This window comes from Piliocolobus tephrosceles, chromosome 2 (assembly GCF_002776525.5).
Source record: "Piliocolobus tephrosceles isolate RC106 chromosome 2, ASM277652v3, whole genome shotgun sequence".
Taxonomy (NCBI): domain Eukaryota; kingdom Metazoa; phylum Chordata; class Mammalia; order Primates; family Cercopithecidae; genus Piliocolobus; species Piliocolobus tephrosceles.
The window spans coordinates 31833802-31860381 of NC_045435.1; the positions used below are offsets into that span (position 1 = coordinate 31833802).

The window sequence follows — 26580 nt, forward strand, 5'->3', positions numbered from 1 at the left end:
CCAGTTTGTAGATGGAGAACTCAAAGTACAGAGAACACATAACATGCCTGAGGTATCACATTTGGGAAACACATTCAAACTCAGGCAGTCTAGCTCCTGAGTCCGTGTTCTCAACCAGAGTTGTCTATACTCCCTCCAGTTTGTTTCTTCCTATTCTGCTTTTAATCCACAACAATCACATCTACCTCCTACCCACTTCCCCTACTCCCCATCCAGTGAAACAACTTCAGCTGAACTCACAAATGACCTCCACATTGCCAAAACCTAATGGCCAATTCTAAGGCCTCATCTTTGACCTACTAACAGTATCGCATAGTTGATCACTTTCCACTCTTTGAAACACTTTCATGACTGCTCTTCCAGGATTTTACCAATTCTGATTATTTTTGCCAACCCACTGGCTAGTCGCGTTCAGTTTCCTTTGCCCTTCCTTCTTTATTTCCCTGATTTCTAAATGTTGAGTTACCCCACAGCTTAGTTCTTGGATGTCCTCTCCTCTTCTCTCTTCTACATTCTCTTTTTTTTCATTTGCATTTATGTCTTTGGTGATCTCCTCGAGCTCATGGGTTTAAATACTGTCTACCATGTGATAAGCCCCAGTCTCCCATCTATAGCCCAGACCTCTCTCCCCACTTGAGACAACTGCTTACTCTAAATCTCAACTTGTATGTCTAATCGATACCTCAAACTGAATCCTTGAAAACCAAACTTCTGTCTTTTTTCTCTGAACTTACTCCTTCTCTAGTCTTTCCCATCTCAGGCAATGACAAGTCCATCATTTCCTGATACTTAGGCCACATGTCTTAAAATTATTCCTTTGTTTTCCCTTGGCAACATTAAATCTATGAGCAAGTCTTATTGACTCCACCTTCAGCGTATATCCAGAATCTCAGCACATCTCACTTTTTCTAGCACCCATCTCACTTCAGTAAAAGTCAAGTCCTTAAAGTGGCCTCAAAGCTCCGTGTCCAGGTCACCATTTGGATTTCCTCTCCTGTTACTCTCCATTTCTTGGCCTTTTCTAGCAATACTGATTTCCTTGCTGCCCCCCACCCCCACCCCCACCCCAACAAACATGTATGCTCATGTCTAGGGAATTTGCAACTTACTGTTCCCTCTGCCTCAAAACCTCCCTACTCTAGAAATTTGTAGAGTTCACCCTCTAACCATCTTCAGCTATCTGTTCAGATATCACCTTCTCAAAGCAACTTTCTCTTTGTTTAATATTGTCACCCCACCCTCATCCCAGCATTTGCCCTTCTCTTTCCCAATGTTGTTATTTTCAGGATTTTTTTGTTTGTTGGTTGGTTTTCGTTTTTTGTTTTTTTTTTAGACAGAGTCTCACCCTTGTTGCCCAGGCTAGAGTGTAGTGGTGCAATCTCAGCTCACTGCAACCTCCACCTCCTGAGTTCAAGTGATTCTCCTGCCTCAGCCTCCTGAGTAGCTGGGACTACAGGCACCCACCACACCCGGCTAATTTTTGTATTTTTAGGGGAGACAGGGTTCCACCATATTTGTCAGGATGGTCTCGAACTCCTGACCTCAAGTGATCCACCCACCTCAGCCTCCCAAAGTGCTGGGATTACAGGCGTGAGCCACCACACCCAGTCAATTTTGTTATTTTCATAGCATTTACTGCCGTTTAATATATTATACATTACATTTATTTATTTATAATAATAATATAAGCTTCATGAAGACAGGATATTTTTGGTTTTATTATTATTTCGTACACTATGGTATTCTCAGCAACTAGAACAAGCAGTAAATGCTCAATAAATATCAATTCTTTCAATGAGTGAAGATACCAAACACATGTATTAAACAGGCAGTTCTGAAGGAACTTCCTCTCCACCACCTAAGCACATGTTTCCTCACCTTCCTCTGTCCGTGTACATTCTTTGGTGACTCATAGAGTTCTTACATATAATGCCGTCCTCCTAATGACTGGAAGATGGTGGTCGCTGGACAGCAACTATAACTGGGTTTTGTCTGTGGCATCAGGGCACCAGCCCCTTGTTGTAGCCTCACTGCTTCACAAGCCCTCCCTACATGGAGTCCAGGCCACAGGGAGGAAATTGTTTTATCTTTCGATGCAAAGGATATATCTCTAAAAGCAGAGAACCATTTTAGCAAATTCAAAACCACTGGGAATTCTGCCCAGACTGGAAATAGATGGCAAAACACACTTTTGCTTAGCAGTGAACTGCCTTTCTTTTATGTTGAATCATCAAATCAAAATCATAGAAACTTTAATGTCTAACAAAGAGTCTCTGGCAGATTAAAATTTTCCACGTATAAATTATAGTTAACTCAGCATTTACCTATTAGTAACCCTTTTTTAGTATGCTAAATTTGCTTACATATTGATTATAACTCAATGTGATTGGAGCGTTTTTCCATACTGGAGCATTTCTTCAAAGTAACCACTGCATAAAAATTCACAGAATACGTGTGTGTGTGTGTATAAAACCAGTTCTGATGGTCATGATCAGAGTCCAAGGATTAAGTCCCGTATCATCCATTAGCTTTGCACAATTAGAAAATAGTTTTCTGACTCAGATTACTCCAGTAAAACCAGTAGGTCTTCTCTTAGATTCTAACTGTAGTTGGTAAGAATAAAGGCAGAAGACTGTGAGACAAACAACTTTAGTTTGTATAGCTGTAGACAATCTTTGGTGAGAGAAAAGACTGCTTCTTATGTCTTTGGGGCTATGTTTGTATGTGGTGGAACTTAGAAAGTGGAGTGGAAAAGTGTGGGTAGAGGGAGGAAATGAACACGTAATTAGGTGGCGAGAGAGGTGAGGGTGTGGGAGTGTCCGTGCTACCTGAAAAATCCCAATCCCAAAGGAAAGTGGGAAGGGACCAGGGTGACAGCAAGCAACTATAAAACTAAAATCTACGGACCAGAACCCCTGATAATAGGAATCTGTTTATAAGTAAGAGAACAAAATATGTTTGTACACATAATGATTTGGCCCTGAACTGGTAATCCTTCATTTCTTGCTCATAGCCTCAACATTCCCACCACCATCCTCCATTGTTGGAACAGCTGCCCAACCCTTACCTATGACAAGAGAAAATGGGAGGAGCAGGAAGGCAGGACAACTTAGGCATAAAAGACTGCGTTTCATCTTTACTGCTGAGTCTTTGTAAAAGTGGCAGCCATTCTCATGGATTGGAATTCCCTGCTCCTGATCTTAGGGGGACAATTGTTGATTGGGTCTGTCTACCATGGAAAGATTTGGTTTACTGAGGAAGTACTTTGGCATTGGCAGGAAGTTGATGAGAATACAATCATTCTACCTCCGCTATTCATCTTCAGCATGCTGCATCCTGACACCTGCTGAGTAAGACGGATTTGTACCTTGTCACCACATGTGTAATGTGCATGTGAGAAACAGTAACAGGGTTAATGCCACTCTCTCACAAAGAGAATTTTGTTTTTACTTGTTCTCTCCCATATTGCTCTAACACCCTCTGTGCCATCGCTCCCAACCTTCCTTCCTCTTCCCCTACCACTATGCGCCCACTCAGATCTCCTGAGAGTCGTTACTACTCAGCCCATCAGCCAAAGTTAGTGGGTTTCCATGGTAACCAGGCAGCTGGTGTCTAGACACTCTGAGAGATGCCTTGCAATTGAGCTGCAAATCTAGTTTCTATCAAACACCCCCTCTCTTCCCTCCTCCTCTTTCCTCCCGTTTCCTTTTTATTTACAGCAGGCATTAATGCCAACACTGGATGGAGTTTCCTTGTGACAGGCCATTAAAGGAAGGAGGGGATGAGAGAGAGGGTGAAAACCCCCAACTTACTGTCTTGTCATATCAGTGCAGTGAGAAGACAACCGGGGTGACAGACTCTGATCTGGTTTGCTCTTTCTCCTTTAAGAAGGATTTTATTTAATTAAAATATTTTAAATTAGGAAACAGTGCCACTAGTCCATTGGGAGTCATATGCATCTTTAAGAGCCAGTAAAAGCATTTTCAGGATAGAGCTTGAGCTGATGGCACTGGGTTGAGGTAAAATTTTTTTCACTGTGTCTGGGCAATCAATGTAATTTCTCTTTCTATGATGCTCAGGGGAATTACATGCCTGTAGTATTACTAGATGGGAAACTATGCAATGGGATATAGGCAAGTATAAGAAAGGGCCTTAAATGACACCTCAGATCTGGAAAAGTCAAGTTTAACTGTTCCTTATTTGTCTCAAGAAAGAGAAAAGCAGCCTCCAACAGCCAGGAGCTGTCCTGGAGCTCACAAGTTAGCCTTAGTGTTCTCCTGTTAATGTAAACAATTTTGCAGAACACCAGCATCAGACAAGGGCACTTTGTGTGATGAATCAGGACAAAACAAGACCACCATAGTAATCGTGTCTGAACGCAGACTAAATATGCACATTGTCCAAACCATAAAATGTCTGAACATTTCCTCAGCCTGGCCAATATGAATAATGATGCTTACTTTATTCCTGCCTCTTCCTAGATGATATTTATTGAGATGCCTAAAAATAAAATTACTCTTGTTTTGTGACAGCATTCCAATCCAGAGCAAAGTTCTTTTTCCCTAAAACCACCTCCAAATCACCTAACACCTGCCCAAATAAAGCCCTTTCTAATCCCTTCTTGTGAGACACCTCATGATTCTCCATGGCATAGAGTCTTTCTAGCTGTCACATGTAAATAAGCCCACCTTTGCTCAACTATATGTGTGTTCCTTTTAGTCTTGGCTGTAAGTGGTTGATACTCCATAGAATTTCTCTCTGTATTATTACGTACACTGAAGTTAACTTCAGTGAAAAGGTCTTTTTCTCATTTTCTTCCACATCTAAATATTTCCTATACCATCTTTACCCCAAATTTATTGCTACACCTTCCTGAATTCACTAATTCTCCCTCTGAAATCTCATGAAAACCTAACACAGAAGACAAAATTAACTCTATTTTTTCTGTCTCTAATATTTTCCCATTTTTGATCTCAGTAATTACACAGGATGCCTCAGGGCACAGGTGAGTTTATAATTATCTTTACTACTCATTGAGAAATTTATCACCTGAATTAGCAGTGATGACAAGGACATGTAGATCAGATTGACGGCAGACATCAAACATGACCCAGTCAAATGACAGTAAGACTATGACAAAATGTTTAAATTTAGTACACTTTTCCTTAAATCCCAAAGAAAGTTATGTTCCCTGTTTCAGACTCAAGGGTGTCAGATAATTTGTTGGGGGAGCAACCATCTCCTCTCCCTTTCATATTATGATCTGTTGGCTTTAGGTGACTATTTTAGCTACCACTATCCATAACAGAGAAGAAGTCTGGAAGAAGTCCACCTTGGGAACAGAATGACGTGTTAAGATATGACTCTACTTGTTCTGATATTAGTATCTTCTCTGCCACCCCCTGAAATGCCAGTTTGTGTACTGTTATATATCCTCTCGGCCCCTCTGTAAGGTCACTCACCACTCACCATCTCTTTCAGATGAGTTCTTTACCTGGCTTTGGAATCAGTATCATTGTTATTCCTGGGGTAGGGTCATTTAAAGAGCCCTACACACAATCGGCTCAACACCAAGTCAAATAGTACACACCAATAATTGGTTTCTTATTTGGGAACAGTTCCATTAACTAGACTTCTGCTTGGTTTACATTACTTACATTCCTATCTTATCTCTTTTAGATTCTGGTTTCTCCAAGACTAAGGCTTGGCCTTATTCTCATCCATTCTCTTGGAGATGGTAATCTTGTTCTTGGACCTGTAATTAGGAGGCTCTATTGTTGGCTGACAGATTTCCCCAAATGTCCATGGTTGATTTACATTGGACTTTTTTAGTTGCTGTGTTCTACCAACCTCCAATGTATGTTGACTACTTCTGCTATTGACCTTCTATTTTACTATTTCCCATAATCATAAACCTCAGACATTCCCTGCTCCACACCTGTCCTTCCTCCCATTGGCTATTACTGGTTCCATGCCCAAATTGTAGCAGTATTGCTAGACTCAATTCTCTTTGAGTCTGATGTATTTAACATCAATTGTATTAGTGCAGTTCTTATTTTTAAATCTTTTCTTTCCATTTCTTGGCCTCAGTTAGAGAGATGTGCCTCTGACAAAGAAGAATCAACAGATATAGGTGCATTTGGGAGAGAGGGTTTTAAATTTGGACCACTGAGAGAATGTTAAGGCCAATCTGGTTACATTTGTAGTGATAATAGTCAGGTGATGTCTCAAATAAAGATACAGGATTGGAGCCAGGAGTGGAGTCAAGATTGGACATAAATATTTGGAAGTAGAATTTGGAATTTGATGGATATGAGACAAGGAGTTAAGATTTCATGATAAAGAAAGTAATACGCTTACAGTGATGTTTAAGGATTAATGATAAGACTATGGTAATATAAATCAGGTGGTTACCTGGATAGAGGTCAGGATTGAAGTCATTAGAGGGAATGAGTTTTCTGGTACAGAGTCTACAAGGATAATGTAGACTTGAATCTTGGATTGCGGTCATGTTAGGGGACAGAAAGAAAAAAACTAGACCCAGAATGGCAAAAGAAAATCTAGAGAACAGCAGAAATAAATCCAGAATGTAGTGCTCATTGAAGTTAAGAAAGAGGAATATTTTAAGAAGCTGTCAAAGCCAAAATGCACCAACAGTTAAGGAGATGATTTTACTTAATCTTTTGCAAGAGACTCCAGGTCTGAAGATCATGTCTTGGCAGGGTGGTTTTCCATTAGACTTTTATAGGAAGGAGTAGACAAGTTATAGGTGAGGTGATTTTGTGTTGTTTTGCAATCAGGGGAAGTCCAGTCAACTAAACAGGATTTGCTTCTCTCTGTGTGTAGCTGATTTCAAAGGAAAAAGCAATTCTAATCTCAGCTAAACATCCATGAGATAAATAATGGAAAGTTAGAGTATCTGTATCTATTTTTGTCATCAGGTTCAGGCAAAAGGGGAAAGGTCTATATTTGCACTTGTTACAGGTAAAGAAGGGGATCATCCTTGAGTCTTACAGGAGTCCTGAGAAAGAGCTGACGCAAGTCATATGGAGAATAGTGTTCTTCAAGGTTAACCATTTCCTGGAGTACAAAAAGATGTGGGAGATTTAAGAAAGCAAAAGGTTAAGGGACTTTGCTAATTGTTGCTGTTTTCTGGAGTACAGTGCTCAGGTAAAGGTCAACAGTCAAAATAAAGAGTACTTAAGGAAAAATAAAGAATAATGGTAAATGAGAAAAGGCCTTAGGATTGGGAATATATATATTTATGAAATCAAGGAGAACACTGTTATTAAAAACAGTAAAGCTAAAATTCAGTTCACAGAGAAATAAGGAAGGAGAGGTGAGGAAAAGATGGCACAATTCCAGTTTATTATTTAGTGAAGTTTGATGATTGAAGAGGAAAATAAGATGTTTGTAACTTTATGAGGAAAGAGGCTATTTTTGCCTTTTTGAAGGGCTATCATGTTCAAGAGACTATATTTGAGATATATTTGTTCTGTTATTCCAGACGACATAACCCCATAGAAACTTAGAGGGAGTAGATTTCAGCTGCATATCTGAATAATTTACAGAAGAGCTGGAATGCCTGTTAAAGCAGAGGCTGTCCATCTGCCTGGGGTATCATAGAGGATTCCTGCATTAGGTGGGGAAATGCTAGAGGATCTCCACAACCTCTTTCTACACTGAAGTTTATGTATTCTGATTGCTTTCAAATAAATAGGATTTTGAAATAAGGTAGTTAATAGGAGGCAATTTCTAGATGTAAAGTATGTCTTGGAAAATGGCTTTATTGGAGAGGGAATAAACATTGGGTTGAGAAAAGTGAGGGATGATTTTTCAAATGGCTGTATTATATGATAGGCAGAGCGTACATGACTCTGTAGTGCTGTCCTCTAAAAACACGGACTCTCCATGACTCTTTGTTCTTTAACTGTTTATTGTTTCAGTGTTCCCAAATAGTCAAATCTGTAACATTCTTTGCCACTAAAAATAAGTAAAGAGCTTGGAGATCTTTGACTAAAGAATGAAAAATCAGTACAAATACTAATATCACTTTTTCAATATAGTTCTGGTTGTGTTCCAGTGAGTGCTATTGATTCCTAAAGTGATTTTTTACTCAAAAGCAGCACCATAATTTGACAGGCCCCAGGAAGCCAAGGCACACAATGACTGCAAAATGAATTGTCCCAGTAAGAGATGGAGATTGCATTTATTTACACACATGCAAGCATATAATACAAGGCTTTTTTGTTATCATAATATTTTAAAAATTAACTCCCAAACTGAGTTAAACCTTCACAGTTGGCTTTTTAACATTCTGCTGGCACTGGAGGTGAAGGGGGTGGTAGATGGGAAGAATTATCTACACTTTTATTTCCTCTTCCTCAGGATAGTGAAATGATCTCTTACATTTTTAGATATGACAGCATTTGTAGTAATTTTAGCTATCTCTGGATTTTCATTCCCCAGTAACTCTTAAGCCATTTAGTCTGTGAAGCCTACCATAATCGAACGCTAACTATTCAACCTAAGTTACTAATTTTAGAAGTCTCCACTTATTTTCTTTCTGCATAAAATATCCACTTCACCTCCCACAATTTGAACATAACATGTTAGAATTTGATAAAACAGTAATCCTCAGCCATGATTCTGCAAGCCTCCAGAGTGTCTAAAATTACTTTTGGTAGGCCTTAGAGCAAAATTATATTGAATTACCTTGCATTTTTCAAACAAAAATAGGAATGGAGAGAAGGAAGAAAGACGGGAGAGAGGAGTAGAGTAAATACAGTACATTTAAGACTCTGGGAAGAGATGCAAGTTAAAATCAAGCAGTGTAATATACTCATTCCCCAAGGCTATGAAAGGCAATATGATCTAATGGAGGATCGCTGAATTCTAATTAGCTGTGTGTCTTTGGACAAGTCACAAAAACTCTTCATCTTTAGCTTTTCTCATAGAGAATAAGGAACTAAAATCAGATAATCTCTCTTTTTTTTTTTTTTTTGAGACAGAGTCTCCCTCTGCCGCCCAGGCTGGAGTGCAGTGGCCGGATCTCAGCTCACTGCAAGCCCCGCCTCCCGGGTTCAAGCCATTCTCCTGCCTCAGCCTCCCGAGTAGCTGGGACTACAGGTGCCCGCCACGTCGCCCGGCTAGTTTTTTGTATTTTTTAGTAGAGACGGGGTTTCACCGTGTTAGCCAGGATGGTCTCAATCTCCTGACCTCGTGATCCGCCCGTCTCGGCCTTCCAAAGTGCTGGAATTACAGGCTTGAGCCACCGCGCCTGGCAGAAATCAGATAATCTCTAAGGTCTCCTTCAGCTTCCGTTACTTTGTAATTTCATGAACAACTACAAGCTGAGTCTGTGACAGTATATACGGATTTTGTATTTTTGTCCTGATTTATGTGGCTTAACCATTTGCTTTGATAAAATTAACAAGACAACTGCCAAGTCTCTAGTTTGCTTTGTGCTGTGTAGATACAGCCATAAGGGAAAATTAAACAACAAAGATAAATAATTGTCTGGCTAATCTCAAGTACTACCCAAACACATCATGCCGAACCATGGCAAGGCATGAGCTGAATGAATATGACTCATGAATGCAGTGCTTTTATTTAAAAATTTAAATGTTACCCAAGCAATAGATATAAATAGGAAATATTTTTAGGCAGCTGTAGTCACTATTGGTGTCATTCTTACAGAGGTAAAATTATGTCTGGCTTTAGTTTCTGTATTTTAACCCTGGTGTCAGATAATTAAATCATTTAATCAAATACCAGATCATGGGATTTGGCAAACCTAGGTCTGCTTTTGCTTTTAAAGGTAAATATTGGAAATACCAACTTTATAATAAAGAATGTTAACTCATCATATATTAAAACATTTAAAATAATTTATTGAATTTTAAAATGGAAATCAGTATAACTGAAAGATAGTTCATTAACTTTCTCAAAGTCTGGCAGACACGAATTACTACAGTAACACTTTTATGACTGATCTCATTAGATGAGATCTAGGGTGTCATTGTGGAAAACAATGGATATAATAGAAATACCTAAACATAAAAAACCCAAATTTTTGAAAAGGCTGGTACAATGCCTAAGCAATCATTCAATGAATGTGAAAAACTGTGAGAAGGAAAAGCTAAGAAAGTGGATTCAATAAAAAATTACCAACAAACATGATTAGCCTGTTTAATTTTTCCTCACCTCTCAAGTATGGACCTAAATAATTAACATCAAATACAGGAGGTATAATTTTTTGAAAATTATTAACTTCCTCCAGAATGCAGCAGAGGAATTATAGAAAATCCTTTGTGGAGGGTGGGGGTTGGTGCTAACTTCAATCATGTTTGAACAAGAATCCAAAAGAAGTATGACATCTCTTTGCCTGGAAATCTTTCAAGAGAACAGCCACTTCCTATCCCATTCGGATTCTTTATTCTTCAGAGTCTGCTGGGATTCCCTATTTGAGAAGGTCCAGAAATGAGAGAGTGTTTTGCATAAGTAGAAACAATAACTCCATCAGCACAGTCTTCTCAAAGGATTTCTCCTTCATCATATGCCTGTCCCCAAATAACTTCAGTACTTCCTGGAAATGAGAAGAACTTTCTCACAAAAAAGCCAAAAAATCTCATTGCATCTTACCATTTTCCTGAAACTTAAGGGATCAATTATTAAAAAGAAATCTTAGGGTCCTTTTCAAGTGTGGGATTTTAGCATTATGATTGAACAAGGGAATTTTTCTTGAAGTTGGATGGAATGTCTTAAGCCTGGAGAATTGCCATTCTCTCTATAACTTACCTACTTGATGCAAGATTTACTACCCAGCTGGGGGTAGGCTGCGACTTGGTCTCTTACTCATTCAGTATGGTAAACATAGTTTTACTACAAATGAAGCTAAGTTCAAAGGTAAGGTTTTTGTTTGTTTAATCAACTGGCTGCTATTCTTTAGATGTGAAATAGAGAAGGCTGTTCTGTTTTTAAATACCATCGATATCAGAAAAGTCTTTGCCCTTGAAGGCATTACTGCTTAGTAGCTTTAATTCTTGTATCACTGAATCATGACTTTCTTCTTTGCTGCCCTTCAAGTTTGGCCAATGGTCACCTTTGCCTTTGTGATCATTTTTAGACTTTGGTCCCTGACTTCAAAGCCTTTATCAAAAAACTGGTTTTTTTTTTTCACTCTACAAACAGAAACTTTACAAGTCAGAGAGACTCTTCTCTTTCTTTGTCAGGATATTTGAAGACAGTTTCTCTTTGACTGTGAGTTATGATTGGATAAGCATAAATTAGAGGGGAAAATGTTGAAGATAACTCATTTATTAGGCATTCATGTGAGCAAAGAAGTGGCATTTTTAAAATTTTATTGTCATTTAATGTTCGGCACAAGTTTATGAGGTAGATATTTTTATTCCTGTTTTACTTGTGAAGAAATGGGAAAGCAGCGAAGATGCATATTGATTACCTATATGTGAAACCTCTTAGCACAATGCTTGGCACATAGTAAACATTAACCAATGTTAGATTCCTTCTAGTCATATTATAATGGCCAACACTTAGAAGCACTTACTTAAATATGTCATTTATGTATATGGAGTTTAAATGAACACGTTTAATTGTCATAACAACCCCATGTGAGGTGGGGTTGTTATGAAATATTATGAAAAATTAGGCAGTGAGAGGTTAAGTAATTTACTCAAGGTCATAGTGTCAGAAGTAGACTTTATTTATTTATTTGTTTGTCATTTATTTGTTTTTGTTTGAGACAGGTTCTTGCTCTGTCACCAAGGCTGGAGTGCAGTGGTTCACTGCAGCCTTCACTGCCTAGGCTCAAGTGATCCTCTCACCTCAGCCTCCCAAATAGCTGGGACCACAGATACATGCCCAGCTAATTTTTAAATTATTTGTAGAGGCTGGGTCTCCCTATGTTGCCTAGGCTGGTCTTGAACTCCTGGGCTCAAGTGATCCTCTTGCCTCAACCTCCCAAAGTGCTGAGATTACAGGCATGAGCCACTGCACTCAGCCTAAGGGACAGAATTCAAATGTAAACACGCTGGCTCTAGAATCAACTCTCTTAACTACTACTCTGTACATCTAAAAATAGTTATGCTTATAGTAGATATCTATTTCTTATTTTGTTTTTCTTTATATATGAATACTTGGTTATAAAATTAGAAGATAGGTACAAAATTAAAGTTAGCAAAAAAATGGAGAATGATGGGATAATGATTTTCATGGCTATGAAACAGAATAGCATTGGGTTTCCTTTTTATAATCCAATATTTTTAAATTTACAAACTTTTGCTGTTTCCTTTGATCATGGTAACATTGTAGGACCACAGGTGTTCTGCCTGAGGTAATTGGGGTTACTTCAATTACTTTGGTGACATCTACATGTCACAAAGCATTCAAGATATATATCTATATCTATCTATCTATCTATCTGTCTATCTATCTATCTATCTATCTATCTATACACACACACACACACACACACACACACACACACACACACACACACACATCCCAATTACCTGGAAACATACTTTCCAGGCATGTTTCCAGGTACTTGTTATTCATTGGTTAACAAATTAAAAAAAAAAAAAATCTCTGCTTTTGTGGAGTTAAAACACCAACAAATGTATACTTTTCTTTTGAGAATTTAGTCCACAGTCAACTGAAGACTAAAAAGATACCGTGAACTGTGATATAGTGCAAGGCATACAACTTCCATATGAGAATGAAGTGATGAATTCTGTTTAGTGTAAGCTTGGAGGTTGAAAATGTAGTTGAGCTGGATCATAGGAATTATAAGCAATATATCCAAATGAGTCAACCTTGAAGATTTACTACATCCTTCTCTGAAATCATTGGCTGGTCTGCCTCCCAACTCCAGTTTTTAATTTTTGGTTAAAGAGATATCTTTGGTCCATTTCTCCATAATCAAAGTCCAAGAAGGGAATTCTTGTGAATGTAATTTATTGGTGGTAACTTATAAGAGAGTGAGAAAAGAAGATAGGGCAGAGGAAGACACCAGGCAAAGATGAGAGTTCGGGGAAAATGTGGTCTCAGCCTGATCCAACAGAGAGCTCTGAAGCACAAATTGTACCACAGAAGTTGTTTTGTCCAAAAGCAAGGGTACTGGAGTGGAGTCATGGTAGGCAGAGGGGCATGACCCCTCAGGAACCAGGTTGAAGTGGCTCCTATTTTGTATCCCTTACCCATGTGTTAGGTGGGGCTGTTAGCAGCCAACACCTCCGGCAGCTGGGGGATGAGAGCATGGACCTGGTAAAGAAGATCTGAGAGGGGCATCAACAGCATCTACTACAAGGAATGTAGAACATCTGAAAGGCATGTGGAGGGATGTGGAGTTGTAGAATATTTAAATGGCAAGTGAGGGGACAGATGATATTGACAACTGACTTTTTTTTTTATTATTTCTTTTTGCTTGGTGGGACATTTATAAAATTTGAAACAGGTATTATTTATTTTTACTTCACTGAAAAATCTTAAATGCCAGTAATTTAAATTTAGTAAAATAGAAAAAGGAGCACTGTCATTCAGAACCGCACATTTGCGGTTAGTTCTTGTAGGCAAGTATGAGACTTTTATTTTGATTAATGGGAACCTCTTTCATTTTAAGTCAGAGTCCACAAATTTACATGTCTTACTCCAGACACCCTGCCACCTCTTGCTTTTCCAACGAGAGTTATTTAGCATTTTTTCATGCCTTTAGGCAAAACCTGCACTCTCCAATTCCCCACAGACCCCACTGCCAATTTTACCCTTAGCCAGATTTTCACATTAATGTTTGCCTGGCCTCTTAGGCAATTGAGTTTGTGAAGGCCGGAGACTGAAATCCCAGCTCAGATTTTTGCCTAGCTGGGATTCTTCTTATCTGGGATCCTGTGGAGTAAAACAGGGAGATGTAGAGTTGAAATTACTGATGTGTTTCTTGTAAACTTCTTTTCAGAGTGTTAAACACATTTAAGTACATACAATTAACATTGACCTCCTAGAATTAAAGGTTGGTAAATTGATCATGTTCTAAAACAATAACATAAATGTGCTTATTTCACTCTAAGGCCTATGTCAAAGAATATATGCTAATGAACCAAATCATAAATCACTTTTTCATTTTCAAGGTGATGTACAAACATTGACTAAGTAGCTTTTTAAAATGCTAATATGAAAAAAGGTTATTACTGGATAATCAGTTATATTGTAACTGTCCTTTATAGCAGATTAAAGTCTCAAACAGAATTCTCAATGTTTACTGCATTTTTCAAGTATACATGAACATATACATATATATATGAGCAATTGATTTTAATGTTAATTTTAAACAGACGTTTTCAAACTTTTTCAGTTTATGGGTCGATAACTTTTTCACGGCACCCCTAAACCTCTGCTTCTTAGGTAGTTAGGTTCAAGGAGCTTAATAATATTATATTGCACAGTATCCAACAGATAGTTTCTCTCAAATTTAAAAATATATATTGGCACTCCTGTGAGTCCACTGTAGCGCCCACGGATTCATGTGTATGGTTTGAGAACTACAATTTAAAATGCTGATTCACTATAATGTGCCAAGCAATGTAGATAACTTATGGTTACCATATAAAATAAAAGTTTCCCAAAAGTTTGCTTTGTAGGAAATCACATTCTAAGTCAACCTAGAAAAATTATTCGCCTACTCTTTTTTTTTTTCTGTAGATATCATAGGCTATACCTTGACTCAGTTTTTGCTGTGAAAATTGAAAAGTTTGAACTGAGTGAAATAAGTGTTAAATTCAAATTTTGTTTGAAAATAATTTAGATATTTTAACTCAAATATTTAAAACATATTTGTTGGTTTTAAACCTGATTTAAACTGATTTGTGGAGTATTTAAAGAGAGAGAATAACAAAATCTTTTTCTGATTCATTGATCAATATAAAAAAGCACTTCTGTAGTTGAATTTCAGTGAGATGGTTCTGCTTATTCCAGTCTTTGTTTTATAATTTGGTTTAGTTCAAATCTCTGAAAAGTTCATTAAAAATTGTTTTGAACCAAATTTCCAGGATATATAAACTCTTTTTATTGAGACCAATTAGCTCTTCAACCTCTTGCTTGTGTCCATGGTTACAGTTCATAGCAAAAAATTTTCATTATTTACTGTCCCTTCATAGTGAAAACTGGGTAAAAAGAAATAGTTAATAATAAAATTCTGTTAAAAATGAACCCTCCCAAAATGAAACCTAGGTTCTACGATTTATGTCTACTCAAATTATTTAAGAATATAGCCTATGTTTGGTTTTTGGTTTTTTTTTCCTTCTTTTCCATTTTTACGTTTGGTAAAATAATTAAACCAAACTATCAGCTTCATTGTCTCAGTGAATCCAGCCTGTCAAAGCATAAAGATAAAGCACGTTTTTGGGTTTTGAATGTCATCTGCACCAGTCCCCTAGAAAAGTATCATAAGATAAAGGAAAGAGTACTGGGCTATGAGTCAGGAGTCCTGGATTTCAGTGCTGCCTTTTTCAATTTTATGACCATAGAGAAATTACCTACTCTCCTACAGCTTCAATTTTCTTATCAAGAAATTGAGTGTTAAAGTATCTCTCAAGCTTTAGGGTTCTGTGGTTATACCATATATCAAACTTCTTAAATAAAGCTATAAATTCTTCATGGTCATTTGTGTGTTTGTGTGTGTGTGTGTGTGTGTGTGTGCACTCGCACGCATGTATTTGGAATTCCCCTGGGAGAATAGAATAGTCCTTATTTCAAAAAGAATTCAGGAAATTATTTGAAGGGAAAGTGCTGTGAGCCAACACTGCAACTGTGATAATGGCCACTTACAATCAATTTATGGCAAGCTCATAAGAACTTGAAAATGCTGAGAGAACAGAGCTCCTGAAACTCAGGTCTTTAGAAGTCCATGATAAAGTTTGGGCACACATGGGATTTTTCAGTTCTAAATACACACACACATACACACACACACACACACACACACTTCAACAGAAAGGAGGAAAACAAAAATTCCTAGGTTGAAATGTCTCTAATCATCACTATTAGTTAACAACACTCACTATCACATTACTTTTCTATTCTCGACATGGCATTTCTCATAATTTCTCAGTGCCGTCGGAGCCATTAGTGTTTATCTTTAGGCTGACTCTGCATTCTACCTCTTCCCTCCAACTCCCAAACAAACTGAAGCAATGCCTCAGTAGACCCACAGATTCCACTGACAGCTCAACATGTAATTTAGCTGAGAGCAGAAATGAAGGAGTGATTTTGACTGTTATACTAACGTGAAAATACCCCGAATTTCTTGTTTTAATTTTCAACCTTTAGAAGTTGACTTATTCATTGTAATGGTAAAAAATAAAGTTAACATCATTTAACTTAACATCTTTACTTCATCTTATTCCAAAAATTATTGAGGGCAAGTAGGCAAGCCATGTAAATTATTGATGTTTCTGCATGTTTCTAGCTGGGGAAGAAGAGAGAACACTAATTTTTGATGATTTGGTAGACATTCTTTATAAATAATGTTTTAAGAAATTTTCAAGGCTAGTCAACTTGTACCTTCTTTGGCTTTAGTTGTAATTTTTAAAAAAATATCTCTGGGTTTTTTCTCCATTCAGATAAAAACACTGTCTTTTGTTCTGTAGACTAGAAATATTATATTCTGTCGTAGCTTTTATAAGAGTAGCTGTCTTTAATTAATAGTCACTCGTATCTTTATTTTCTGAGTACTGCTCTCTAATTAATTAGTCACTCATATCTTTGTTTTCTCATCAGAATCAGACTTTATGGAAACATTCTAGGGGAGAAAGTATCTTAATCATCTGTCTGGGAAAGAAGTTTTTTTGGGGGAAGGGGAAGAATTGCTTTTTTCCTCTCAAGACTATTAAACTTGGCAGCTAGAATTAGGTTGAGTGAATTTCCCAAATCCTTCATTTCCTGAAGGTTGGATTAAAATTCAGCAAATCTCAAACCCCATAAATTGGATTAAAATCTCGACAAACTACATTGTGCACTTTAGATTTTATAAAGCACTTTCAAATACCTCCCTCAAGCTCCAAACAACCTAAGATAAGGTAGGGTAGGCATTATTATTCACATTATGTGTGGATTAAGAAACTGAGACAAAGAAAGGGAAGGCATTCTTCTCTGAGGTCATATGATTACTTAGTGGCAAAGTCTAGGCTAGAATAGGAATCAGCTTGGTCTTAGGCCTAAACTTGAGGGAAAAAGTAGACATGTAGATGACATATGGCAGATATCGCTGGGACCCCATCATGCTGGCTCTGATTTTTCTTCTTGGTTACTCTTTGAAATCCCTAAGTATATAGTATTATTAGCAAAAAGGTTATTCTCTCTTTCAAGTGCTTGGAAAGTAAGGAAGGAATGGGGGCAGAAGTGTTATTTGCATAATTCTCTTTACATTAAAATGAAATATACTGGCTCAGTGTTTTGAAAGAAACTTAAAATGTGAAACATGGTGATGAAATGAGCAAAATGTGGATTACAGTGACCACTGAAAGCCATGATCCAGGATCCAGATGGACATCTGGTATATAGCTAAAGAAAAAGACTATGTGAGCAACAAAAGGGCCATATGTGAGTTAGCTGCCAAATTTTTTTTTATTATTATTACTTTCCTTTGAGCTTTTGAGGTGATGATGCTTAATATTCAAGAAAGATGAAAATAAAAAGGGAAAAGAAGCAAACACCCAGCCCACTGGTGATTGGTAGAGTAATTGTGGGCATGGCCCCAGGATGATAGCAGCTTCTATTTAATCAATGTTGACAAGGCTGGGGAGAGCTGGGCAGGTCCCAAGAGGTAATGTTTTACTCGGAAATCCACTCAACCTAATTTCAGTAATGTAGGGCTGTGCAGGGGCCTGGACTGGAGCCAGAAAACAGGGCCATTAGAGCTCAGCGTAGGCAATGGCAGCTGGGAACATCGCCATCCCTCCAGCAGCATTGCAACCAGGCTGCCTGGCTGAGCACACAAGCAGCCGCTGCTGCATATGCTCCTGGTATTTGCTCACCAACAGAATGCATCGACATGCTATTCTCACCCTTTCGAGGAAATGAATGGAATGCATAAAGGCAAGAACTGCTTCCAGACTCTATTTTAGCAAGAATCAGAGAGCAAGTCTGGCATATATCTTTCAAGGACCACTGTGAAATTATCCACCTAATCCACTGAGTCTTTTAAGGCTACCATTACATTGTTGCAAACACATGCAGAGATAACTGAGATCTTTATTGCTATCTTAGTGTGGTTTTGATCTTTCTTAGGAATTGTGGTTGTGGATCAAGAATATGGAAACTACTATGGTTTTTTCATTTTTCAAAACTTCTGAGATTCATTCAAGTTAGTCAGCTTTGCAAATACAACAGAAGTGACCCAGGACAAATTATGCTCCTTAGGGCTGAGTGCTTCTTACCTAGCTATTCTTTCCTTTACCATTCTTTCTCCAATAAACAACACATTGTTACAGTAATTTGCTAGCATATAAATTCCAAGAAGGTAGAGGTTTTTGCTTTGTATTTTCATCGCTGTGTCACCACTGCTATATTTGCAGTTCATGGAGCAGTGTGGGAACATAGCAAGACTCAATTTCTTTCACTGGATGAATAAATGAATGAACGAAAACATTTTCTTTCTTCCCTTTTGAAGGATCCTTGAACTACGATGCATCAATAATGTATGAATTTACTTTCTGTGATGTTAGCTTTCTCTTTTTAAGTTAACACAGAAATGACAAAATTCATTGAGGCTGCCAGTGAACGCGGTGGTAATCTCTAAGCAGTCTTTGGGCTTGGAAGAGCAATGTTTTTGTCAAGGCTAAAATGCCATTGCATGGGCAGGTTACAGCTTTCTATCAGATTCTAACAGTATCCGTCCAAATGACTGAATATAATTTTTGAGACTAAATCATGGCACAGCAAGAGTATTTAATCCACTTAATTAAATAATTTAATCAAGTTTTTGAGCCTCTAGCTTAAGCCTCTCATATAAATAAGGTTATTTACTCATGAAAATAGGACCATGTTCCACTTGAAAAATTTATGTCTTGAAAAAACTTTTCCCCTAAAAGGAAAAAAAGCCTAAACTACTAAAACTAAATCTAAAACTAAAACACATCATCAGTTTTTGTTTATTGTTTTTGTTTTAGACACATTCTGTTTTATAATAGAACTGGATTTGGGGGATTGATTTTGCCCTGGTAAAGACGGATTTGGGGAGAAGCCATCACTAGGTATATAATAGTAATAGTCTTAGGAAATTCATTCAGTGGTCACTATATACATACACGTGCGCACACACACACACACACACAAATACACACACATATAACCCAAATGTCTTTGGCTGCTATAATAAAATACCATAAACTAGGTGGCTTATAAACAACAGACAAATTCTGCTAAGGGCCAACTTTCTCTGTACCTTGCTGTGTCCTCACACGGTGGAAGAGACTAGCTAGTTCTCTGTTGTCTCTTTCATAAAGACACTAATCCCAATCATGAGTCCTCTACCCTCATGATTTAACTACCTCCCAAAGATTCCTTCTCCTAATGCCATCACCTTAGGGGGTTAGAATTTCAACATATGAAGTTTGAAGGAACACAAACATTTAGTCCATAATACTGTGACTCATTTTTGTTTTTCTGTAATGTCTTTTTTTTTGAGACGGAGTCTCGCTCTGTGGCCCAGGCTGGAGTGCAGTGGCTGGATCTCAGCTCACTGCAAGCTCCGCCTCCCGGGTTTACGCCATTCTCCTGCCTCAGCCTCCTGAGTAGCTGGGACTACAGGCACCCACCACCTCGCCCGGCTAGTTTTTTTTGGTATTTTTTAGTAGAGATGGGGTTTCACCATGTTAGCCAGGATGGTCTCGATCTCCTGACCTCGTGATCCGCCCGTCTCGGCCTCCCAAAGTGCTGGGATTACAGGCTTGAGCCACCGCACCCGGCCCCTATAATGTCTTAAACAAAATAACAGTACTAATATTAGGTTTTCATGTTTAATACAAGTAAAAGTACTATTTAGAGGCAAACTGAAAAAGAACAAGCATATTCTATGCTTCACCTTGCTGGATTTCAGCCCTCACGCTAGCACTTCCAGACTTTCATTTGCCAGCTCCAGGTCATTGCTTCTACTCACTTGTTCTATGTCACTTGGTGTTGAAAATCACACTGCAATCTTTCAGCCTCTATAGCGTCTTCCGAAGTAGTAACTGTCTCAGAGGAAGGTTGATCTGCTAGATGAGGAATGTGACTATTTACTCTAATTGGATCATGGTAATTGGAGTGACCAGCTGGCCTCAGTCATTCGTCTTTGACATTCACCATGATGATCAAAGATTTTGCACAAAGTACTAAAGATTACATGTTAACTCATCTCTAGCATTTACAAATCATGTAATTAGTGCTGGAAACTGCCAAGACCAGATTTTATATTACAGAAGACTAATCAGGATTCTTCCTTTCATTTTTAGCTGCTTTTAATGGGACAATTTTTAAACATTGTGGGCTTCAGGCCTGCATAGCTGTGGACTGGACTCCCTGCTTTAGTTATCACTCTGAACTCATCCATTCTTTTTGGGCAAAGGTAAAACCAGGGAAAGCAACTAAAGTAAGGGCTGCTGCGATAACTCTGTCCTAGGTTGGAATTTACAGTGTGGCCTTAGGTAAACCATTCAGTCTTCCTCTGTCTCAGTTTCCCCAGCTGTGAAATGGAGTGATTAAGGTAGATGTGAGAATTAAATGCAATGATACAACTATACTTCACACTGTTCTAAGCACATAGTAAGCTCGAAAATGTTAACTATAGCTAAATACTTTATACAAATGACCAGGTAAGTCATAATTCATAATTCTTTCCCGGCAGCTTTTTTTAAGCTGCTGAATAGAACAGGTAAGAAAATGTAGATGTAAACTGAACGGTCAACATGATTTATCACTGCAATGATTTATCTAGGGTTGACATCAGTGGGAGAATAAGCTAGCAATATCAAAATGTTCCCTCTGGTATTCAGGCTTAAATAGACCTATTTATACAAAAGTTGGATTCTGTTTATAATAAGTTCTGCTTTGTCAGAGGCTAAAACCTTTCCCAAACTCACATGCAGTCTCCTACCAAAGTAGAGCTACCTAGAGCAGGCATTTTGTCCATATCTGGCTATTGTTCCCTCATTTGGATGTAGAATTTTAAAAAAAATGTTATCATGAGTTCTTAGTTTATCTCACTTTGGAGGTTGTAAAAGATTGTTTCTTTACATTGTTTCCTCCATCCATGTTTTATTTTCCTCCCCATAATTTCTTGGTGGTCTATAAAACTTTCACTGCATCCATTGACTTGATCCACTTTATTTTCTGCCAACTAGTCATCCATTCACTTAAAGCAAATATTTTGCTTAATATTCAATAATATCAAGTAAAAAATTACTTTAATCTCAAAGATAGATAGATAGATAGATAGATAGAGTTTTATGTGTTCCAGCTAACATTTCCTTTTGTAGCCATCTAATCGAGCTTCATCAATTTTAATTCTATGGTTTTTATTTTATACTTTGGCGCCAACCATTTTTTAATCTCTGAAGTTTTATAGGTCACTAAAACCCTGTGGACCCTAGCTGCTTAGTTTCTAGTGCTGAATTGGTAAAATGAGTTTGGCCACCTGATATAATCAGAAAACCTGAACAAATAGACCTGAGTTTTCGTTCTGGCTTGGTCCTAAGCAAGTCATATGATTTAGGGAAAGTTCCTTTATGCACCTAGACTTCAGTGTCATCACCTGTAAAATGAGACTGTCCAGTCATTCCTTCACTCAACAAATATTTACTGAGGGTCTTTCCTGAATTAGGTTCTATGCTGGACATGGGATTCAAGGTTGAGCTGAAGTAGGTACTGCTGTTACCCTTGAAGAGTTCATGGTTTGGTGACTGGATGATCTTAAAGGGTCCATTCATTTGTAACATTCCATTATTATACATTTTATTGTCTTTTTTTGTTTGTTTGTTTTTTTGACAGAGTTATGCTCTTGTTCCCCAGGCTAGAGTGCAAAGGCAGGATCTCTGCTCACTGCAACCTCCGCCTCCCAAGTTCAAGCTATTCTCCTGCTTCAGCCTTCCTAGGAGCTGGGATTACAGGCATGTGCCACTATGCCCAGCTACTTTTATATTTTTAGTAGAGACGGGGTTTCACCATTTTGGCCAGGCTGGCCTCAAACTCCTGACCTCAGGTGATCCACCCATCTCAGCCTCCCAAAGTGCTGGGATTACAGGTGTGAGCCACCACACCCAGCCCAAATTTTATTGTCTTTTAAAGGTATGCTATGAAAGGCTTTAAGGAGAGCAAGGATTTTGCTTTTTTTTTTTTTTTTCTCAGTACCTAGAAGAATGGCTGGCACAGTGCAGTTGTCCAGTAAGAACTTATTGAACAAATAAATTAATAAATACATTTAAAATACTTTGAAGGATTTGAGATAATGAATATGTATTGAAGCTCTCTCAATAGGGAACAGACAGCAATAATTTCCTGTCATAATAAACAGATTTGTGCCAAATTTCGTCTTTTGTCCTAGGACCAGGCAATGGATGACAAGAGAAAGTGGGAGAATTGGGAGGATTTAACTTGATTGTATTCCAACAAGGGAACAGGAAGTCTCCGAACCATCTGAATGTTCAGGTTTCTGTTTCTGCATTTTTGAGTTTTGTTCCTTTTATTCAACAAACATACATTTCTCACCTTTCCCGGTCTACTTCCCTTTTTCTCTCATTTCCTGATCTCCCTCTAAGCATACAGAATAGCTCCCATATCTTTATTTTGGTAGGAGAGATTTGAAGTCTTCTCTTGCTCGTGTAGCTACTATCTTTCTGTATGTTTCTGGGTTGTGTAAACCAATATTATGTTTATTTTGCAGTTTGAAAAGGGCACTAAAAACACTGCTTCTTGGAACTGATAAGGATGGTAAACTACTTTGGGCATACTTGTGATACCAAAGGTTTGAGCAGGGTTAGGGAAATAAGCAAACTCTCCAAAAGAATTCCTGATTGTTTTAGAAGAACTTCACTGAAATAAATCTGGAATCTTTCTTCTGGTAGAAAATTAAATAACTCATTAGCACACCAAAATTTTTATAATTCCTGAGGAATACTGCTAATGCATAGAGTATTAGAATGATCAGAATTGAGTTAGTTTCATGCAAAACTTATATAGGTGCACTGTTGTTCAAGAGGTAATCATAGTCACTTTGGAAAGCTGTAGCCTTAAAAAAACCTTATGAATAGTAGTAGGTAGCATCACTAGAATAACTATATTTTATGAATAGCTTATAGTGAGTTATGAACCCTATAAAATAAGTCAGACTTTAAAACCTTAGTCAAAAGTGAGTATTATAAGGTAAAGTTACCTATCGTAGCTGATTATTTACCAGACTAGTCTAGTTAGATTTTAAAAGTCTAACCTATTTTCAAAAAATAAGCATTTCTGCTACTGAAGAGCTTTAAAAGAATGTTTTTTGATAGATGTTTCAGAGAAGAAATTCCAGAAATGTGTTTAATAATGGTGGGTATAAACATTCAGCTTTATCTGAATGTAAATATGTAGCTGGCTGATTTAAAAGAGACATACATTTTGATGAATTCTTTTAATGGTCTCCTTAATGACCCCATTTATCTAATCTCAACATCTACATACAGCAAAACCATTTTATTTAATATTCCTAGTTTAATCTCCTCAAAGCATAGCTGTATTATGTTCCTCGCTCAAGGGTTTTCAAACTGTCTATTGTCTTCTAATTAAACACAAATTTGTTAGCCTAACAAAATTCCATGGACTTCAGTTTAGCTTTCCAAGAATAATTAGCACCTAGTAGCTGTTAAGAGGAGGACAAGCAATAACAATAGCTTCATTTTAAGACACAGGCATCGTCAATATAAGGGATTGAGGTGAAAAAACAAAAACAAAAACAGTTAATATAGTAGGCCTGGGACTGCTGTCCTTAGAAAGGCTTGTTTGTAAAGTTGACCATTGGCTGGCATCTGGGAACTTGGATTTTGAGAAGATTCTCATCATTCCTTAACTGATAAGAGTGGTTCCAGGTGCCTAAAACCATAGTACAAACAATGTGGTTTATGCTGAACATCTATTTTTCTTCTGGGAGTCTGAATTTTATACCTGCTAGGTGGAGGGTGCCTACATGACCAATTACCAACGCAAACTCAGTTAAACTTCCCTAATAGATGACATCTTCCATGTGTTATGGTAATTTATTGCTGAAAGAATTAAGCACATCCTGGATGACTCCATGGGGAGAAGACTCTTAGAAACTTGTTTGGTTTCCTCCAAACTTTGCCCATGCACAACTTTTTGCTTTGCTTATTTTGCTTTGTGTTCTTTCACTGCACTAGATTTTAGTTATGAAGCAGACTGCATGCTGAGTCCCATGAGTCCTCCTAGCAAATCACTGAACCTAGGGGTGGTCTTGGGGGACCCTGACACAGGGAGTTGATTCTTTGGTAACACAAGTTGTTTCAAAGCAAATGAATTCTTTTTCCACAAGCTAGCATATTAGTAAACTATCAGGTAGCGTAAACTCGTTGACTGAGTTCTGTCGGGAAACCAAGGGAAAATTTTTCTTCAAAAATACATTATATCCTCCTTGTTAGGCAAGGCAGTACTTTCCCTATGGATAAGTGTATTCAGTTGGAATGCACTTGGCTGCAAGAAACTGAAAACTATTATATTACAATGCTTTAAAGAGGCTAGTGACTTGTCTCTGAGGGAAGGTATCTAGGAGTAGTACAGTCACTCAGTGATGAGTTTTTCTTTTTGCTCCACCATCCTTAGTGTGTAGTTTTTGTCTTCATGGTCACAAGGCAGCTGCTACAGTGCCATGTGTTGTTTGAGGTCCAAGTGATCAGGAATAGGAGAATGTGAAGGGCAAAACCCAACTCTGCCCTCTCTAGGGACTTCGACTTCTATAATTGACCAGCGCTGTCCCACAGGAGCTGAAAATTCAACTACTTCACTTTCCAATACTGGAAATGAGTGGTAAGAAATTTGGAATGGATGCTCGATGGTCCACATAAATTATCTGTCACAATTCTTCTGACACTAATAGAACAGCAATACAAGATTGTCGTTGATTCCCTATGTGAAGATCCTGTATGTGGATACCTTGATTGTAAGGCTGAGAGATTAAAGACCACAGTACCTCCTGTTAAGTGGGCTCCTTGTCACTCACATACCTTTGCTCCTGAGTTCTTCCATAGGTGCCACTGAACAGCTTCCTTGAGGTAAACTCCTCTGAACTAGGAACTTATATTAACTGGGCTATTAATAATCTTTTAATCTTAATGCTCTTATGAAATGACATAAAAAGAAGAAATTCATTGCACCATTGTATGAACAGATAAGACAGAATACTAACTCTCTCCTTTTCCCCCCACCCTATCTTGTTTTCTTTCTCAGAAGCTGTAGATGAAACCAAACCTAAGGAAAGTGCCCGGCAGGATGAGGGTAAAGAAGAGGAACCCGAGGCTGACCAAGAACATGCCTGAACTCTAAGAAATGGCTTTCCACATCCCCACCCTCCCCTCTCCTGAGCCTGTCTCTCCCTAACCTCTTCTCAGCTCCACTCTGAAGTCCCCTCCTGTCCTGCTCACGTCTGTGAGTCTGTCCTTTCCCACCCACTAGCCCTCTTTCTCTCTGTGTGGCAAACATTTAAAAAAAAAAAAAAAAAAAAAAAAGCAGGAAAGATCCCAAGTCAAACAGTGTGGCTTAAACATTTTTTGTTTCTTGGTGTTGTTATGGCGAGTTTTTGGTAATGATGATTCAATCATTTTGGGAAATTCTTGCACTGTATCCAAGTTATTTGATCTGGTGCGTGTGGCCCTGTGGGAGTCCACTTTCCTCTCTATCTCTCTCTCTGTTCCAAGTGTGTGTGCAATGTTCCGTTCATCTGAGGAGTCCAAAATATCGAGTGAATTCAAAACCATTTTTGTTTTCCTCCTTTTCAATGTGATGGAATGAACAAAAAGGAAAAAATTCAAAAAACCCAGTTTGTTTTAAAAATAAATAAATAAAGCAAATGTGCCAATTAGCGTAAACTTGCGGCTCTAAGGCTCCTTTTTCAACCTGAATATTAATAAATCATGAGAGTAATCAAGGTCCAATGGCTCTGTGTTTCTGTTCTACCTTCTCATTAGTTGGTTGGACATGCTAGGGTCTTACATTTCATCTTTTTCCTCTCCTCTCAGTTTGAGACCAACAACCCTGATAAAGAAAACACAGATGAAGCCTAAGGCTCTTGTCAGGACCAATAGCTCCGGCCCTCAAGGGAGACATCTGTTGCAGGCCTGTCTCCTTGGCTTATGTGTGGCTATCTTTAACTGTGCCTCTTCACAGCTTCCCTTTATGCCTCTCTTTGTGTCCAAATTTCCCCACTTTATAAAGATACTAGTGATACGAAATTGGGCCCACCCTAATGACCTCACTTTAACTTAACTGCCTCTGTCAAGGCCTCATTTTTAAATGTGGTCACATTCTGAGGTACTGGGGCTTAAGGCT

General features: G+C 38.0%; 1 protein-coding gene across 2 annotated transcripts in view; it reads left to right on the forward strand.

Annotated features, from left to right (window-relative positions):
- Positions 1-26181, forward strand: part of GAP43 (growth associated protein 43) — a 96671-nt gene extending 70490 nt beyond the window's left edge. The window contains exon 4 of one of the 2 annotated variants that reach the window (XM_023213807.2): positions 25483-26181. In XM_023213807.2, coding sequence (XP_023069575.1) covers positions 25483-25571 — 89 coding nt within the window. In that variant the 3' untranslated portion in view covers positions 25572-26181. The remainder of the gene's footprint in view (positions 1-25482) is intronic. The other variant, XM_023213815.2, reaches the window with a different exon arrangement.
- Positions 26182-26580: the final 399 nt, after the last annotated feature.